Raw genomic sequence first — 20,548 nt, forward strand, 5'->3', positions numbered from 1 at the left:
ACTGAAACTTAATTGTATCACCACCTTATTTAATTAAATTGAATAACATAACACAATCACATTATGAGCACAAAACTAAATAACAACTTATTTGGTGATCTAGCTATAATACAATCCATAGAAAATCCATTTATGTACAGTTCAAGGATATAACATACAAAAAGGGTGTTTTGTATCCCCTGATACCCCCGTTTTTGTTGTTGTTGTTGTTGTTGATGGTGATGATGATGTTTTTTTCAGGAGTTGGAAAATACTTTAGTTTTGCACTCAGCCGATTCTGTGTCCAGGGGATGTAGTGATCTTCAGTCTTCACTGTGCAAAAGATTTCCTCAGGGCTCATGTAGTGTTTGTCAGCGCAACACTACAGCTTTAGTAGTGAACATATTCAGACTGAAGGGACTGAAAGAAGAGAATCAAAGCGTAAATATGAAACAGTTCAAAACAGTACTTCTCGAGTTGGGATACAGGAAGATGTTTCCTTTACATTTTGTGGATTATACATTTACCTCAACATAACTACAGTTGTCTTTGGAAAAACAAACAAATATATCTGAGTTGTGAGGGGGGTAGAGTGACAACTGGAAAGCAATGCTATAAGCAAGATAGACAGACAGACAGATGGAAGAAAGGATGGATGGATGGATATACAGTATAAACAAACAGTTGGATGGATAGCTAAGTACACAAACAAACAAGTAAGGAGGAAGGTGATGGCAGACAGATAGCACATCAGTAAACTTACAGGGATAGATCGGCTCAGGTGCCGGCCCGTGAGCCCAGACCGGACCAGGGCTCTGCGGGGTCCAGCTGGACCTCTGGGGCCCACGGCAAAGGCCGGAACCCTGGGCCTCACGGGGCGGTCACCGGGCTTGTTGCTGGCCTCCTGGTGGTAGTTTGGGGTGGGTGGGAGACGAGGGTCACCGGGGGAGTAGCCAAACCCCAAACCCAAGGATGGAGAGAGGGAGGATGAAGATGCCGCTAAGGAGCAGGAGGGGGAGGAGGAGGTGGAGGCAAAGGGTGTGGGTGGGTCATCATCTGCATTCTCAGCCATGTTGTCAACCCCATAGAGGTTGCCAAGTGATCGGGCTAATCTGGGGTTTAAGCTGTAATGGGCACACAAACATTGGGCAGGGCCAGGGGACAGAAGAGTCATGGGTGATGAGATCAGGGATAGGACCATGTAATGTGTACACACACACACACACACACACACACACACACACGGGCACTCACCTTTTAAGATTTCCAGCTGAGGATGAGGGACTGCGAGTGAGCCGTCTTGGAGAGGAGGACGAGGAGGTGAAAGCATTGGTGGAGGCTTTCGGCGCTTTGGGGGGAGAAATGGAGCTCTGTGCTGGGTTTATTCCACTACAAGAAACACACACAACTACTGTCAGACCAGTGGATGGTGATGCAGAGTGCAAAATACAAAAGAAGTCCCATTCCTGGCTATCATAGTAGCGGAAACCCAATACTGTTCAAGGCCACATCCTCCGACCATGTAGTTCAAATACTGGAGTTCAAACACTACAATTCCACATACCTCAGTGCTTCAGTAGTGGCAGATCTAGAATGGCGTCGAGCTTTTAAGGCCCTGAGTTTATCTCCCTGAGTCAGACCCAGACCATCCAGCCTGAAGTCATTCTGCAACAGACCAATGCAAAGAATTCAATTCCCTCCACTTAATTCAGTGTTATCAGTAAAATGCCAAGAGTGAATTGTGTATCATATTTTAGTGTAAACAAATAAACAAATAAGAAGAATGATTATATCTTATGCTTTACAAGAGTCTAAATCAACCAAATCAAAGAGACAGTGGAACATCAGACCAGATGTAACAGTTGCCGGCTGATACAATAGCTGTGCAGTATGTGTGTTAGGTAAACCTCCCTTCTGACGCCTTAAGAGATGTGCAGTATGTGTGTTAAGTAAACCTCCCTTCTGACGCCTTAAGATATGTGCAGTATGTGTGTTAAGTAAACCTCCCTTCTGACGCCTTAAGATATGTGCAGTATGTGTGTTAAGTAAACCTCCCTTCTGACGCCTTAAGATATGTGCAGTATGTGTGTTAAGTAAACCTCCCTTCTGACGCCTTAAGATATGTGCAGTATGTGTGCTAAGTAAACCTCCCTTCTGACGCCTTAAGGCAGGGATCACATTTGCCAGTGGCAAGCGGCAGGTTTTCTATTGTTCTCTACGGTTCGGCAGCGGAAAGGTGGCAACGTTGGCGTAACGCTAGCATTGAAGAAGCTGAGCGTTGAATTTGGTTCAACTTTCAAAGCGCAACGCGAGCGTATTCAAGGCAAACCGTTTGTGTTACTATAGGAACGAGATAGAACTTATTATGGTCTGAGCGTTGCGTTACGCTTGCCGCTGCCTAATGTGATTCTCGCCTAGGAGATGTGCAGTATGTGTGTTAAGTAAACCTCCCTTCTGGCGCCTTAAAGCAACACCAAAGAACTTTCGCTCTGTCGCACGCACACTATTTGTTTATCCAGCACCGGCTTTGCAAATAACGATGTCCACAGACAAGGTAGAATATTTTGCATGACTTATAAAAGTATGATGTATTGCGACATCAGAAGCAAGTCAAATTTGTAGTTTCTTACGTCTCATTCCATCGAACTACAGATCCGCTACCCGTTCTGGCAAACTTACATAGTGCGGTTATAGCCGATACAGGGCCGCGAAGCGAATGCAGAATTGCTGTTGACCCTGTTACGAGTTGATGAACCACTGAAACGATTTTGAAAACATTATTTTAAGGTACAAAAAACTCTTTGGTGTTGCTTTAAGAGATGTGCTAGTAAGAGATGCTTTGTATGGGACCGGGGAACATAGGACCCCAACCCTAAGCCTAACACTAACCCCGAGCGGGGAACATAGGACCCGAGGAACATAGGGATGACCCCCTCCCTTGCTAGGGCACCCGTGTTGCAAGTTGCCAGTTCGAGCCCAGGCAGAAGCAGGGCTAAGCTGTAGTTGGGTCTACACAACTCAGGTTACACAGATGACAGAAAGCAGCAGGCTACACTACCATCTGATGCGCTGATGGGTCTCCTGTCCCATCATGGGGTCTCACCTCTTCCATGCTCTGGGACTTGAAGACACTGGTGTTGATGGACACGTCGTCCATGCTGGAGATGAGGCGGGCTATGTCTCGATCCTGCTGCTGCCGCTGACGCAGTTGCTGCTGACGCTGCTTGGAGCGATACATGTCCCCTTGCACCCACAGACTGTGCTGCTTGCTACACAGATATAAAAAGAGACAGAGAGAGAAAGAGAATCAAGTGATTCCATTGTTTAGATACTATTGATTTTGGAGAACATTAGTATTACAACAGAAAGACTGAGAAAAGTATTAGAAAAATGGGAAGGACTATACTGTATATAAGTGGAATTGAATGTAATCAGTCACAAATGGGGACCTTACAGGGAAGCTACACCAGGCGCGTAACTGAAGCGTTCCGTTCGCGACGCATAAAATCCATTTTAGACAGATGGTCTATTTTTTTTTTAACGTACGCGCCACTATCACGTCTGGTGTAGCTACTTCCATTGATTATAGTGGAAGCTAATTGTTGCAGCAGACGCAACGTGAACGCTTCAGTTACGTGCCTGGTGTAGCTCAGCCCTTACTACCTTAGAGAGAACAGATCAAAGGTAATGAGTCTTGTTGTGGAATAACCATTGACATTCTCTAAAAAAGGTCCATACTCTTAAGTATATTCAAGTAATAAAAGAAGCGCACAACATTAAGATCCCTACTTCTTCTTTTCTAGCCAGTGGTGGTCTACTCACTCTTCAAGAAAGTTCTGCTGTGGCCCAATGATTGAGCCAGGCCTGCAGATCCGTATCCAGGAAATGGCCTCCGCTGCTGTGAAACGGTAGTGTTTCATCAGATAACAAGCAATCAGAGTGCCTGTTCTGCCAAGGCCCGCTGCACATGAAAGGAAGGAACAAGGAGCAAGAAGAAGATAAACTTACTGGCTGAAAATTATCTATAGAAGGAATAAACAATACAGCAAAGCATGCACAAACGTTCAGAAGGTCTATTGGAATATTTGTCTATTGATTCCATTTTTAAACGAGGGCTAAATTAAACTACAAAACTACAACATTATTTTCTCTTGTCAGTGAAAGTTGGTTCCCATTCCAAAACAAAATAAAAACTAGTGTTCTATTTACAATTTAGTTCTACCAATCTATGATATTGATAGCACATTGGCCTGACAAACAAAAGGTAGTGTAGGTTAGGTTTCATGTTACATAAGAGCATATCTTTATCTGTCACCTGATCGCCAAGTCTCCAACCCTTGCACTCTCATGGGCCATGAAATGCAGGCCAAAGACTTCCAACATAGAACCTATAAGCTGACAAGCGATTTTAAGGACTAGCCTGGCCATGCCCACCTAGATCCCCTTTCAGGGAGATACTAGTCTGGAACACTATAGTTCACTAACGTTTCCATTGGTCAGCAGGTTACCTGCCCAATCAGCGACGAGAGGGGATGACGCTATAGTTTTGAAATCAAAAGTGGCTGTGATAAACAGTAGTAGCAACGCCTGCAAACATCAAAAGTTGCAGTCGGAAGAATGTGTACATTTATTTACAGCAAATGTAGGCCCACATACATTGTTTCCTGACTGCCAATGTTGTTTATTGTCAGTTTGTAAAGTTTAGGCGAAGTAGGAAGTAACGTTATGAATTCCTGAATAATGTGATTGGTTAGGCTGGACCGATGATTTCAAAGTTAGCGCCCGTTGTGATGCAAGTGTGGGAAAGGAATCCAGTGAGTGACTCATTCACTTTGTGAATGAGTTTGGTTTACCAGGCTAGAAAAGGACAACCATCAGCTGAAGAACTAGACTGATACTGATTAGGAAATCTGAGACCTCACTCAATAAAGTTTTAGCATACTGTGGCTAAACCTGATGTTACAAGTAAATTGCCTCCAGTCAATTGTATACAGTAAATAATAGCATTTTTGGGCCTCGAAAATGCTAGGGATTTTCAGGGGTATGAAAAATAACCCCTTATGACTTCTGGTGAATTTTGTGGAAACTAATTGATAAATTGACTTCAAATATATCACATGCATTGATTATATCATATTACAATACAGCTGTAAAAAACCTACACAGGTTGTTATATTCAACTCATTTTCAGCAAGTCTATTGGTAGTTTGATCTCATCAAATTTTCATATTTTTCATATTTTCTTGTGGGCAGCCGTGGCCTACTGGTTAGCACTTTGGACTTGTAACCGGAGGTTTGCCGGTTTGAGCCCCGACCAGTAGGCATGGCTGAAGTGCCCTTGAGCAAGGCACCTAACCCCTCACTGCTCCCCGAGCGCCGCTGTTGTTGCAGCTCACTGCGCCGGGATCACTGTGTGTTCACTGTGTGCAGTTTGTTTCACTAATTCACGGATTGGGATAAATGCAGACCAAATTTCCCTTATGGGATCAAAAGAGTATATATATACCGTATTTTCCGGACTATAAGTTGCACTTTTTTTCATAGTTTGGCTGGTCCTGCGACTTATAGTCAGGTGCGACTTATATATGAAAAAATATATAATTGAACATGTTTTTAAATGTTAATTTATATTACTGACATGAACCCTACGTGAAACATTATGTCTACAGCCGCGAGAGAGCGCTCTCAAATGCACAAGTCCTGTGCACTCTCAGTCAGAGATTAGTGCTTGCACTATGTCTGAAACACATGTGCATACATAAATTGTCAAATTATGGCAGGGATTCTATTTATAGCCGGGCCTCAGATTTGGACAAATAAAAGCCAGTATAATTTTGTTTCAATTGAACTCATAAAAGAGCTCTTCTTAATATTTTATATTGTTGGTTGGTATTGTTGCCAATGAAAAGTAATTTACACCATGAGTCTCCAACACGTTGCTCTCATTGCTCTCAAGCTAGTCGCATGCCGCACCCTTCTGAGCTAGAGGCTGAAGCCTACATTTAAACACAATTGTTGCTGCCAGGCATCAGCCTATGAATTTTATAAAAAAGTAAATCATGCATAATTTAAAAAATAACTACATTTAGGCTATCTTAGACATCTTTGGCTATACCGAATAAGGTTTCCCTTGCAGCACAGCACACGAATGAATGAAAGCGCGGATACCTTATCTCGCAATAAGTGGATGGCAATCGAAATTCCCGACACTATGAAACTTAGTAAGCCATTAAATACCCCACAGATTTCAGTGGTCATCAGTCCCGATATTTAGCAATATAATCAACAGTCCAAACGTAAATTAAATCTCAAATTAAACATCTGCTTTTGATAGCCTACCCATGCCGCTCCAAACGAAAAGTAGGCCTATGTCTCACAATAAAACGCAAGAAATAAAGGACTATATTATAGCTGACTCGAATACAAGCCATGGCCAAATAAAGGTGCTGTGCTTTGTGCAGCCTAAATTTGAGGATTTACGAGTCTCCTAAACATCCCTCACCTGTTATCTAGACATGCATGAAAACATTTGAAAACAAAACGCACTGCCACGTAATATTTGATCGCTGTTTTGCTACTAATTATCTTTCACGTAATGAATACGCACAGAAAGTGAAAGTAGGCCTAATGTGCGCTCCGTGTCTGTAGCTGTCTGTTCACGTCCGCAATCGAACGTCAAATAGAGAAGTCATCCATGTTCTCTACGTTATAGCTTACGCGGTCATGCTTCTGTATTTGCAAAATTCCTGACGGTTCCTGATCGCTAAATGTTTGTTTTCCTTTCCTGTCGATAGCGGTTGATGTTGAAGCACCTAGGCTATAATTTGACTTCAGCGGTGACAAATCCTGCTGAGAGAGAGAGAGCAACGAAAGAGAGGCACCCCCAAAGTGGTCTTGCGCGCGCCTGTGTGTGTCTCTGCATGGGGTTCAATTGAAGTCAGAGTTGGTCCGTCAATAGTCCCGCATTCAGGCCGCTCCACTATTATATTAATGTCAGACAGGGTACAGGGTAAAATGTGTGGGAATCTCTCGCATTATGATGGCTAGATTTGCGGGACTTTTATTATTATGCTCAATGCTAAGTAATAATTTATTTGCAATACCCGCAATTCCGCGCTGGAATTTAGACCCTTTTAAATGTGCATCTTTTTTTCTCTCGCTCTCTCGGAGGTGGCCAGCCAAGCAATTCTTCTGCTGCATGCCAGCCTGTGCCAATATATCGTACAAAATGATTGATTGCATTGCATTCTCCACATTTTTAGCTAAATTTTCATGTACCACATCAGCATTTGAGTTCAGTGATTTTTTTGTAAATTGCTTTATAATTAGCGTCGGGGCTTGTCAGCAGCCTTCGGCTTGCCTCTTGCCACTATTCACTCCTTCTTCTTTGTTAACATTCCCTGTAGAATTCTCAATATTTTTGGCCTCAATGTGTACAGTTACATAGTCTGTCTGTTCTTAGTCTTGGATTTTGTGAAATACATTTCTAAATATCAGCTTGCTGCAGCTTCGGTCTGCACGTCAATTTAAACCTGCATCTTTTTCTCTCTGGAGCATTTAATCTGCTGCCAGCTTGTATCTCCACATCGTCCAAAATGCTTGATTGCATTGCATTCTCCACATTTTTAGCTACATTTTCATGTACCACATTAGCATTTTTGTTCTGTGAATCTTTTGTAAATTGCTTTACAAATACCGTCGGGCCTATTGGCCTATTGCCATGGCTTGCCTCAGCTAGGTCACGTCCTTTTATATTGTGAGCATTTAACATCTGCTGCCAGCTTGTGACTCCTCATCGCCCAAAATGCTTGATGGCATTGTATTCTCCACATTTTAGTAACATTTTGGTGCACCTCATGCCATTTTCTTTCAGTGAATCTTTTGCTTTGCAATTACCTTCCTGCCCTCCTCTTGGCTGCCTTCACTCCTTCATCTTCATTAATCTTTTTGGCCTCAATAATCCAGTTACATAGTCTCTGTTTTTGGTTTTGGATTTTGTGAAATACATTTCTAAATAAATGCGACTTATAGTCCAGTGCGACTTATATATGTTTTTTTCCTGCTCATGATGCATTTTTTGACTGATGCGACTTATACTCAGGAGCTACTTATAGTCCGGAAAATACGATATATATATATATATATATATATCACAAACTACATTAATAGAGTATTATTATTACATTTAGCAGACAGTTTTGTCCAAAGTGACTTATTATGCCAACTATATTACAAGGGATTACATTGTCCCTGGAACAACTTGGGGTTAAGTGCCTTGCTCAAGGGCACAACGGTGGAAGCCGGGAATTGAACCGACAACTTTCAGGCTACTGCACACTAGCCCAGCTCCTTAACTACTACACTACCACCACATAGAGCAGGCCTAGCTGCTGAGCAAGAAGTTTTGAATAATGTAAAGGTCACACCTGTTAAACTGACCTCAACATGACATTTAGTGAGGGTAGGAAACTTTATGTATATATTTTATACTATATATTTTATAAACCTTATTTTATGGCCTAAACAAAGCAGCACTGTCAGGCCTATGTTTTACCTCTAGTCTCTAGGCCAGGCAGGGGTAGCTCACTGTAAATAACCCCTTATAACATGTAAATGATCTGTTTACAAAGTATATTCTTGTTTTTATTTAATATTCAGCTTTGCATGACAATGCCAACTGATAGCATAGACATACTGATAGAAATTTGATTAAGCCTGAGTGACGCATATGTATGTAGAGAGCTAGACAGTAGCCATACTTGGCCAACAAGACATTGACCCAGGCAGCCGATGGCAGTTCTAGACTTTTCCTGAATGTACATAGTCCGCCTCTGTTCTAGGTGCACATCGACACCACTTTCCATATTATATCCGGATATCATTCAAATGTTAGTTTTGTTTTTGGAGTTTTGTTTCCTTTAGGTGGGCTTTGGGTATTTTTGCATTGAGACCATTCAATGGTCATTGGGCTATAAAAAAATAAATACGATTTAACTGAAAAGATGTGTGTGTAATAGCACTGTGTATATTCTTTGGATGTGTTGTTCATTACAGAGTATCAGTATGTCAACATATCAGGGAAACAAATCCTGTATGACATTTTTACATCACATAGATGCAAACATTCCAGATAACATCAGCCACATCATTTTCTTTTTAGAATGCTTTAAAGAAAACTGCAATCACACAGCATCCTTGAAATCAGTGCTGCCTTTGTCCTCTCACGCTAAACTTAGATTAAGATGGCTAATGCTCTCTCTCAGCATTGCTATTTCACACAAAGTACATTAAGATGCCTATCTCTTTTTCAGTGCTTCCTTGTATTGTGTATATAAATAAAGCTGTCACACTCTAAACACTTAACGCCCCTCCCCCCATTCATATTCTTCCTCGATTAATAACACTTCCAACTTCAAGAGATTGGTGCAAATTAACACGACAATCTGTCCCCTTGGCTTTGACTAGAAAAGTAGACTGATCAGGCCACTCTCACCCTTGCAATGTACCGCCACGGCACCCTCTGAACTCTCACAAATGTGCAGGAAGCGTCGCAGGATGAGGTCGCTGGGAGTGGAGCCGTCCACAAAGAACAGATCATGGTGCTGGAAGCCAGCATCAGTGAAGCGTCGGCCCTCGTAGATCTTCCTGTTGAGTCGCACTACGTCGGTCACATTGTGCTGCCTGAAGTATGGGAAATAGGCCTCTGGAGCATGAAGAGGGTAACCTGTGGAAGAACCCCGATTGTCAAGGGGTGGTGGACTCTCCTTACCGTTTTACCTAAACTTTTATATTACATAGAAGTCTGTAATGATTATCTATATCAAAATGCTACACAGGGCAACCACACAAAAACAAGAGACTTGAAAAACAGTTTACTCTCTTATTACATTGACCAATAATATCTAAAAGTCTATTAAGCCAGCTGCAGTGACATGCTGTGGTTTGAAATGTCATCATTAGCCCATTATTAATAGCAGCATTTATCCAAGTCTTGATCCTATTCTTAAATTATGCTTTTCTAACCTCAGCTTAACTCATTGGGTATAAAAAGTTGGAAGAATGTGTACATTTATTTGCAGCAAAGGCAGGCCTACATACATTTGTTCCTGATTGCTGATGCTGTTTATTGTGAGTAAAGTAAAGTGGGACATAATGTTAGGAATCCTTCATCAATGTGATTGGTTAGGCTGAACAAAATTATTTCAAAGTTAACGCAAAGTCTACGGCCATCATCATGCTAGTGTTTGAAACGTTTCCCAATCGTGAGTCCCCAGACTCTTTTCACAAAGTCAATGAATCTGGCTTTAACTAGGCTAATAAAAATGAGACACAATTATACCACGTATTGACAGACCAGTATGCTATAGTCTAATTGAACACCTGGCACCCCTGAACACCCCTGGGGATCAATAAAGTATCTATCTATCTATCTATCTATTTATCTATCTATCTATCTATCAATCTATCTGGCATAGCCTATCATACCATGTCTTGCTATTTATTTGTGTGTTTAATATACATAAGATCAGATGGGATCGTCAGTATCATGTATTTTATCCTCAGTACCGGAATATAAAGATAACTGAAGCATGTAGCTATGAAGACACCAAGGGCTCTATTTTAACAATCTAAAACGGAAGTATGAAAACGTGCAAGTGGCTTTGTGGGCGGATCTTGGGCGCTGTTTTACCGGTGGGATAAATGACTGTTGTGCCCGACGCAGATCTAAAATGGTGTGGTCTGAAGTAGCTACATTATTCATGGGTGTGGTTTGGGCGCAACGTGCAATAAACCAATAAGAGCGTCATCTCACATTCCCTTTAACAACAGGCACGCTTGTTCCATAGCTGATTGCTATTATGATGGCAGATTTGCCAGGCGCAGCCAGGAGCGTTCAGAGCGCTATAAGCACTGTTCAGTTGAGAACAGTTAGCTATTGATTTTTCCTCTTGACAAAATGTAATACAGAATTGTCACAAAGACATACTTTCCAATGTTTTGGGATCACTCTCACTGAATCACAAAGTTATGAATGCATGGTGATATTTTTGCACTGTAATCTAACATTACCTCTCTATAGACAATGCATATCTTCTGTCAGATAAGCTCTTCTCTCCCGTGCTGCAGCTGGGGCATTTGGGTTAAATGGCATCGGCATGCAGTTCAACATCACGTCTCCTTAAGTCCTCTAATATTTCCTAATTTATGTCATCAACACATCCGTGATTCATGGAAATGTGTACGCTAGATTTATGCCTAATTTTTCACATCTTAATGGACACCACACTGATTTCCCTCATGTGGTAATATTTTCCCTTGTAATTATGTATGGTTTGCAGGCAACTCAACAACAAGAATCAGTTTCCAAGTTGACCTAACTTTCCAACTCTGCACAGTATCCCATTAACTGCATGACAGTAGGCAATTTACAATATTTTCACGCACAACATTTGTTTGAGCAGGAGAGAGAATAGCAATGAATGGACGCAGCAACTACAGAAATTGTAGCCATACTGTTTTCTTTTACTATCTATAGTTGCTGGTTAACAGCACATAATAAGCTAATTCACTAACTCAAGGCCATCATGGATATAAAACGTTTTTTTGAAAACAACAAAAGGATGGAGGGAACATATCAAAGCTTGGAGTTATTTCAGATGGGCTACAACAAGGTAGGCAAGGCTTGTCAAAACCTTAGCGCAGCTGGAATAATGCTTAAGCTGATGTTAAAGCGCACACGATGTTTAAAGCCATACGCAACGGTAAATTGAAATAAAACTAAAGGTAACTTTAGCCTTAATAGGGCTGTATAAAGTTGTCCAAATGAATAGGTCATAATTAGGCGTTGTTGTTGTAAAGATATTGCATGTAGATGTTGTACTATATAGTAGGGGTGTAAAGATTAACCGATACTTATCGGTATCCGTTTTTAACGTGTAAGATACGGCTACATCGATATGTGAAGCCCCGTATCGGAATAAAACTGAAATGAACCGGTCGTTTTATATCGATTTACTTGTTACGAATCGGTTCACAATCTTTTCTGCTCGCTCAGACTCTCATTTACGTTGCAAGCAGCGCGTTCATCCCACTTCCTGTTTTGAAACTACATGTGGCACAGATTTGTGGGTAATGCAGTTCATTTTGGGCTACATTCATTGCCCAAAGGACTTCATTACCCATACATCTACTGCAACTTAAGCACGTGACAACTCGCACTCGGTCGTTTGTTTGACAGTTTTTATTACTCTTTTATTTTTCAAATTGAGTGTCCTTTGGAGTAGGTAAGACTGTTTTTAGTGGCAGGCTAGCACATACCGTTGACTTGCCCTAGCCTAGCACCTGCGAACTCTGCAATTAGAACGACTGGATGAAACGTGTTGAAAACGGTCTCCACTGATAAATATCACACTTGCTTACTTGGAAATGAGGTCCTATGTCCAAAATCCTGAACCACCCCTTTAACATGAGAGATTCACACCCCTACTATATAGGCTACTAAATTTTTAGGTGACCAATGCACGAACAAAACCGGGAAATGGACAAATATTATCAAGGCTTTGAATGTTTCCGTCTGTGCACGGGAGTGCCTGTAGATCGGTGTGCAACGCATTCATTCTTGCAGGCCTGTGGCCATGCATGCGCCCTTAAAATAGCATCTGAATTTGCACCACTGACTTTAGACCCGGGAGTTCCTGGTCTGTGGCGGAATTGTTTTCTGAAACTGCAAAATATCAACAGGGAACGTTTGCGCCCCCGTCTTTTCGCTGAACCGCCCCCGTGGGCGCAATCGAATTCCCTAATTTACAGACATGTACCTGTGGAGGGAAAATTCCAATATGCGCTGACTGCAAAATAGGAAAGACAAAAGCGCGAGTATACAAAGTCAATTGCGCTGTAGTGCAAGATAGAGCCCCAAAGCTATGAAGATGACTGAAGCATGTGGCTATGAAGACACCAAAGCTATGAAGATGACTGAAGTAGGGCTGGGCGATAAAACGATAGCGATATGTAACACAATAGACATGTAATCGATATCAATAAAAAATGCGTTAGAACATTCGATAATTAAAAGCAACACACACCTCCCGCCTTACGTTGTCCATAAAAGGCTAAATATATCTTGCATTGTAGCTAGTATGTGCAACTCTACCAGAGTAGACGATAGAAGTAGGCCTACCTCAACACAGACTCTCAATGAGTCCTTGCCCCGTGCGCGCACGCTCCTTCTCTCTCTCTCTCTCTCTCTCTCTCTCTCTCTAGGTGCATCCCTCCTCAGCATGCGCATGTAATCCAAACATTCACAATCGTGCAAGACGACTGAATTGCTATTAAATCCGGTTAGCATCATTAGCACGCTGCACGAATTTGTTCAAAACTGTAGACTTACTATGATAAACTAGCAAATTACTTTGTTTACAATATTTCCAGGCTTCAACCAGTGCTGCTCATTCAGACTTATGTGCACAATTATTTATTTGAGTGTTTTTCATGATTGTGTTGCTATTTCTTTTCCCTGTTTGCTTTGATTGATAACTGAGGTGATTCAAATCAGAGGAAGGTTAAGTTTAAAATATAAGTGTTTAAAAGTGTTTAAATTGAACTTTCCCCTTCTGGTCCTTATCTGAAATAGATAAAAAAAAATAATAATAATTATCGATATCGACCGATATGAAATACTTATATCGTGATACAGTTTTCAGCCATATCGCCCAGCCCTAGACTGAAGCATGTAGCTATGAAGACACCAAAGCTATGAAGATAACTGAAGCATGTAGCTATGAAGACACCAAAGGTATGAAGATGACTGAAACATGTAGCTATGAGGACACCAATTTACAGAAAGGACATTGTAGCAGTCTGGTGATTATAGATGTGGTGGTCTTTCTCATTCCCCTTAACTCACCATTCTCTATTTTACTCTTTGGGTGTGGGCCACTGAAGGCCAGAAGCTTGCCTGGCACAATCCAGTTGAAGTCCCCGTTCTCCACACGCTAAAGGTAAAGACAATAAAGACCTAATAAGACAAACGAAAAGAAAAGAGATAGGATTGTGCTGTCTGGACTAAGGAGACCACTGAACTGAAGCTCTACCTCATAGTGTTCGTACTCTTCAACATCAAATGTCTCGAAGTTGAAGAACCCATGCTGCAGTGCCTGTAAAGAAGAAATTCACACCCGTGTGTGCTTTCATAACAAATGCGTAGACTTTCTTGTTAAGAAATATCCATTGACAATACAATAAATTATCTCTACAATGCAACTTCCTTGCTTATATTAGTTCCTTTCTATAATTCATTCAACCTTTATTTAATTTTTGGAAATTCATTGAGGGTAGCTCTCATTTTCAATGAAATGCTTAAAACACTTGTCATACCAGGGTAAACAGAGATTGCTATGGTGGGAAATGCCATCTTTAGTAACATCTTGAAGGTGAAGCTGACACCGGGAAAAAAGCTTGCAAAAAATAACATAAAATGTGAATGTCCTTATGCAACTTCTCTTTCTTAAATTGTGTCAACAGCATGTTCCTGGCTACTGTTTAATTGGACTAAAGGATTAACCTTAGGACAACACATGAGTGGTGGGAGTGGAGTAGAGCCTTTTTGGGCCTGAGTAACACCACACACGCTACTATTTCAGTTTGGCCCTTACCTTGCGGATTCCTTGTAAACAGTCAAGAATAGACAGGTTATATGTGCAGTTTCCAAATGCAGCATCTCTGGTAGAACAGAAAACAAACAAAGCAAGTATCAGGATGCTTGCTGTTTCAGGAATTAACATTCTGATGTAGGTAAAGAGGATTGTTGTGCACTGTGGTTGTGACTTTCGATAGTCGAGTGCATAACATGCTTCTGTGTGTGTGTGTGATTGCACCTATATCTGTCTGTGAAGAGTAATGGATAGGTCGTGCCTTTGCTTTACCCAGGGCAGCCAGTTCTGTGAGGATGTCTTTGGCTCATTGTGTACCAATCTGCTAAGTGATCCCAAGCATAAACCCTCCGAGGTATTCATGCCTATTCAATAGCTTGTTTCTAGGTTTATTTACATTTATATTACAAGACTATAGCAGAAAGTGACTGCCACTATTTTACATTTCTATTGTTAACCAGGGAAACTAGGCGTTTGATCAGTTCCTTGGATTCTTTGTTTGATTTTCAGTTTAGTTTGGCCCTGGGACACTTCATTTCACTGCACACATTGCCACACTGCACATGAAAATGGTGGAAGGTAAGTAAATAACGACAGTGATTACTTTTGGAAAACTTGCAGTTTAATTTAGATTATTTCCATGTCCTGCCACTTTATACTTCCACTACTATATCTTAAATATTGTATTGTATACTCCATTACATGTATTGGATAGTTTTCCTTACTAGTTACTAGTTAGTAGATATTACACAACTAATAATACAAACACGTTTTTGAAATTGAACACATTTCTCTAATACAGGAGAGAGTGAGTGGTGAGACATACCTGAAGGGCAGGTATGACACATTAGTTCCAGAGATAAGAGCTCTGTAGGCCTCCTCAGGAGTTCTTTTTAAGTAGATTACCTGAAACAGGACAGAAGGAGGCCACCATTAGCACAGTCCATCAGAGCACTCAAGAATGGAGGATTTAATGTGTGTGAATGGTTAGTGTGTGTGTGTGTGTGTGTGTGTGTGTGTGTGTATGTGTGTGTGTGTGTGTGTGTGTGTGTGTGTGTGTGTGTGTGTATGTGTGACCATGGGCATGACAAAGGTTGAGGTCACTCACCGCATAGGCACCGATTAAGAAAGCAGCGTTGGCTCGTTTTCGTTGATCATAGCTAGTGTAATACATCACCCTTTTTCTAGACAGTGTGAAGGACTGCAGACAAAACAAATTAATAAATAGGGATTCAGTTCATTGCATTATGTTTATGTCTACAGTTCTTAATATAACCTACATTCAAAAATACCTATAATAGTGATGAACTAAATGGAATTTAAAGGTGCTCTAAATGATGTTGGGTAACGCTACTTCTGTTGACGTTCAAACAAAACAGAGGTAGCTCGCTACTCCCTCCCCCTCCCTCCCGTGCAATTGAAACTAAACGCACATCTCGTTAGTGATTGGCTGGAACAGTTTGTTATGTTTTTATGGTCCAGGCGTTTTTTTTATTCAGGGCACAGGCAGCTAGCGGATGGTGAGGTGATGAGGTTTGCCGTACTGTATGTGACAGAAAATGGTTTAGATTAGAAACCGCGTAACATTGCTTAGAGCACCTTTAACAAAATAAAAACAATAAATATAAACAAACAGCAATAATAATGAATAATTAATTAACAATTAACAACTGAATCAATCAGACAATCAAGTCTTAAAAATCTTACAAACTTCAGACCTATTTATGGCATAATCAATATGTCACAGAAATGTAGGCCTACATGAAAATATAGCAATACATGGCTCTGTCCTGTACATGCAAGTTATACACAGTACATTCACACCAGTTGTCTTTGTTAGACCACTCCATAGCAACAACAGGTGACAGGAAAGGAATCAGTGAAATGCTCCCACCATTATTAACCGAAGTTAATATCTAAAACAAACATGACTGTGAAAAATATATATACATTTTATAATCTTGCATGCTACAATGTTCCAAAGAGCATAGGCTATGTGTAGCATATAGTTATTCCTAAGAAAATACGAAGAGAGAAGATAAATAGACTACATGGATTCTTTGTCTAACCATGCATATCATCTAACTCTCTTGCAGAATACCATTTAGTTTGCTGACACTGTTTTAATCAAAGCATTTGATTTCCATGACTGCACAGCTCAAGTTATCCTGAATGTTCTAGCAATCTATTCATTAGGTTTCATAAATCCTCCACTACAAACCCTGTGTGGAACATTGTATTTAAAGTATTTAAAGACTATATCAGTGGCAATTTGACTATAATAATGCCATGAGAATAGCTAACAATTTCAAAGACAGCCTCACAGATATAAATCTTCTCCTCCTTTTCCATAACTGGAAGCTCTCTTTCATAAACATGGCCAGAGCCATTGTACTGAAGCGCTTTCATTCACAGATATATGAAAGATCCTTGATTACTCCGCTTCAACCCTCTCTGAACAAACCCTGTGCTTTGTTCCTTACATGATCCATTAGTAGCTAACCAAGTCATATGGGTGGCATTGAAGAACCACCCATATGACTTTTCCTAGTTTTATCCGCACTTAAGGGCAACTAGAAAGTATCTGCATACCGATTTTTGTGGCATTTATGGGGTAGCCTATGTCATGGATGCCATCCCAGCTTGGTATGATGTGTCAATCAAGAAAAAAAATATATATATAATAATCACTTACCTTAAGTTTTTTGTTCAATTTACAGCAGAATCTGTATAACATAGCAAGATTCAGAGGACCAAAATCTGCATAAAAGCTGCAAAAACATCAACACAACATAAATGGATTTTCAAACACATTTCAAGTGTAGGTTGTACTTTTTTCAATGTCAGAAATATCCTATAGCAATATCATAGGCCTCCAATAGCCTACCATAGGCCTCATTACTGCTTCACTTTTGTCTATGACCATTATAGCGTAGCGCAGGATTGAGTTGAGCACACAGACACATAGCAACAGACAACACTTACTTCTCATAAACAAATTCATCATCGGTGGTGAAATAGTGGGTATTTGGCGTACTTTTCGGTTTGCTTCTGAGAGAGGCAAAGTAAAGCCTATCTGTAAAAACAAGTTTAATACATGAATCAATAACAGCCCCTATCATAAGGTCTGTCCTTTTTTTTTTTTTTTTTTTTTTTTTAATAGAATAGCCTACGTAGGCCTGGGCTACAGCCGTCACAGACTGCTTCGGTCATACATAATAAGACAAACAAACGCATTCTACAAATTACAACAATTTCCAGCATTCTTTAGAACGCAAAAATAGCCATCTTTCTAAACCCAGGAATTTGACTAGGCAAAATCAGAGACAACTCTATACGACTGGGCAAAAGGAAAGCTTCGCTTGATGCACTTTGATAGTGTCGTCCGATTTGAATAGCATGGATGTGTAATGTGGGGTGAAATAAGTCTATAAACCCACATCAGTTGGTGACTAAAATTAACACTAACTCTACTGATTACCTTTAATACATTCTGTGGCTCCGAGTGGATCATTGTCATCAGCCATTTCATTCAATGTATTTAAATCCTCTGGGAACTAGGCCTATCTAAGAATAACAAAGTTTTAAAACTGACACGATTCCTTTCAATGACTAGACATTTTGTGGAGAACGAATGGTGGGCCACTTCTCCTACACCATACAGGGCTTCCGAGTGTTCCATTAACAAGGTCCCATAGTGTCGAGGAAAGTTGGAGGGACAGCAATTCCGTTTCCCTCTTCCTCTCTTTCGCAAGGAGGATATGTATCCTGTGCTTTTAAATTATAGATTAGAGAATTCCCTGTAGGCCTATACATACATCTGTTCTTCAAATCCGAATCCCTTTCGGCAAGCGCGCATGCATCGGCTACGTTTGTGACGGAGTAGCAAACTTTAAGATGAAGCATTAAAGGTCCATTGCTTAGTAACCACGTGCCTGACCACCACATAAAGACACGTTGCTAAGGATGGGTTTGTTTCGACCAATCAGGAGGCAAGACGCTTCCTGGTGTAAACATAAGACGGGATTTGGGACGGCTGCCAACGGGATTCAAACGCAAGATTTGGAGCTCCACTCAGACGCATTAATGAGTCATGAGATCGGGTCAGTTGTAGGCGTCCGGGAAAACATCTTCACGAGACTAATGATTAATAAGTGATGTTTCAAAGAGGCCATAATGTAGAAGCATACATTCTAAAGATGTTTCAGACAGGCCATAATACATGCTTAAATTGCACTCTATAGGCCAATAGGCCTATAAGAACGCCTCAGATCATTCATTGCCATAGACATTACGTGCATGTTAGGCCTACAGCTATAGCTTTAAAAGTAGGCTATGTAAATTTCCAGGGAAACTTATGATGTGCCAGTTGCTTGAGATTAACTTTCCACATTTAACAAGTTTCCCCTGTTGATGTTGGCAGGTGTAGGCTACACTAGCCAGTCAGGAAGGGCCTATTGTGTGTTGAGAGTACACACCAGTGTAGGCCTAATGTGAATGTGGATAATAGGCTACAGTGTGAATGTTAAAAGCAATTGGTAAATAAACTCTTTTGAGAGGTGGTTACAATCTCATAAGAGGTGGATAAACTCTATTTCTAAAATTTCTGAGGTGAATAAACTGTTTATTTGCGCTTAGCCTTCACTACAGCCCTGCTGGTGTCTGCACACTGGCAGCCTAATTCGTTGGCACATGCTGAGGATGTGTTAAAATCTGCTAAGATGATCAGTCATCTCTGTCAGAACCCCACAATCGACTGGCGTCACTAATGCAGATGTCAGTCTGCTGTAGGTATTTCCCTTCTAGCAATAATCCAGTGCCAGCCCGGTCATCAAGCACCATATCGATTGACATTCTAGGTTAATTGAACAAGGTTTTTAAGCATATAAGTTAGCTACTCATCCAATAATACAAACAGAGAGGTAGTTAGAGTTGTAGATATTATTTTACCATCCTATTCCACATTCTTGCTTTTAGTTATGTAAAACCTATTGAATTGACCCTGTGAATGAAATGTGAAATAACTAATTTTGTCCTTGATAGCCTTTTCCACTTTTACTTTAAGTAATCTTGTTGGAGATACAGAGTTTCTCCTTCTCTGTCAGCAAATTAACAAAATATATAATATATAATACAAAACTATATCTCCCATTTAAAGAGGTATTTTGTCATATTGTTTCATTGTTCATTTCATAATATCAATGAAATTGCATTTGTTTTGATGAAGTAATAGTTAATCAAATAACAAGCATGCAGTTCCACTGACACTACCTGGAAAACAAACAAAAAAATCTTTAACATTGATATCTTGTTTTGGAATCAAACTTCATTTGCTGTGTCATTTCCTCACCACTGTGTGTCTCTAATGTCTCTTATTGACTGATACATAGGACAACAACACAAGGCAAACTGTAAATGACTCATTTTTCCAGCCATACAACCTTCAGTGTGTCAAGGCAGAACTCATTTGTAGTCAACTCTGTTGCCATAGACTACATTTCATGTCACATACATTTGCAAATGAAAACAAAAAACATACCTCCAATGGGTGTGATCCAGGCCCCGTGTGGAAGTTGTGCTGGAAACCTGCGTTTCCCTCGCCAGTGTCCACCCCAGGAAGAGACTTGAGACATGCCTTCATTGAGGTAGAGAGATGGAGGGGAAGTTCAGAAAGAGAGCATGATGGAAAAGGCAACTTTTCCCTCCTGTAGGAGCGAGTGCTCTGGGTTCCACGTGATGAGTTCACACCTGGAGTCAGGGCATTCCTAAAGAGAATGGCCTACACATCTGTCATGAACATATGCTGTGGAAATGCAAGCAGTGAGACTGTATCCTGAAGAGTCTGGGCAAACAGAGAGAGAGAGAGAGAGAGAGAGATCTGAGTCCTTGCATGCCACTGTGACATCAAACTGGGCTAG

At 40.7% G+C, this 20,548-nt stretch overlaps 1 protein-coding gene across 4 annotated transcripts; it reads right to left on the reverse strand.

Moving 5' to 3' along the window:
• Nucleotides 1-26: 26 nt before the first annotated feature.
• Nucleotides 27-20,303, reverse strand: cdc14aa (cell division cycle 14Aa). Of its 4 annotated transcripts, none has more exons than XM_042111644.1 (15): nt 20,170-20,303; nt 17,616-17,706; nt 17,326-17,401; nt 15,739-15,831; nt 15,457-15,536; nt 14,634-14,700; nt 14,073-14,135; nt 13,886-13,973; nt 9,473-9,703; nt 3,802-3,940; nt 3,083-3,248; nt 1,544-1,644; nt 1,234-1,368; nt 743-1,103; nt 27-399 (listed from the first exon to the last, which is right to left on the reverse strand). In XM_042111644.1, the coding sequence occupies exons 1-15, from the start codon at nt 20,261-20,263 to the stop codon at nt 370-372; spliced, it is 1,815 nt and encodes a 604-aa protein (XP_041967578.1). In that variant the 5' UTR covers nt 20,264-20,303; the 3' UTR covers nt 27-369. The 4 variants fall into 4 exon arrangements, with proteins under 4 accessions (XP_041967578.1, XP_041967587.1, XP_041967606.1 ...); XM_042111653.1 differs by lacking the exon at nt 20,170-20,303 and adding an exon at nt 18,112-18,527; XM_042111672.1 differs by lacking the exons at nt 743-1,103; nt 20,170-20,303 and adding an exon at nt 18,112-18,169.
• Between the last annotated feature and the right edge of the window lie 245 nt (nt 20,304-20,548).

Source organism: Alosa sapidissima, chromosome 1, assembly GCF_018492685.1.
Source record: "Alosa sapidissima isolate fAloSap1 chromosome 1, fAloSap1.pri, whole genome shotgun sequence".
NCBI classification, from domain to species: domain Eukaryota; kingdom Metazoa; phylum Chordata; class Actinopteri; order Clupeiformes; family Clupeidae; genus Alosa; species Alosa sapidissima.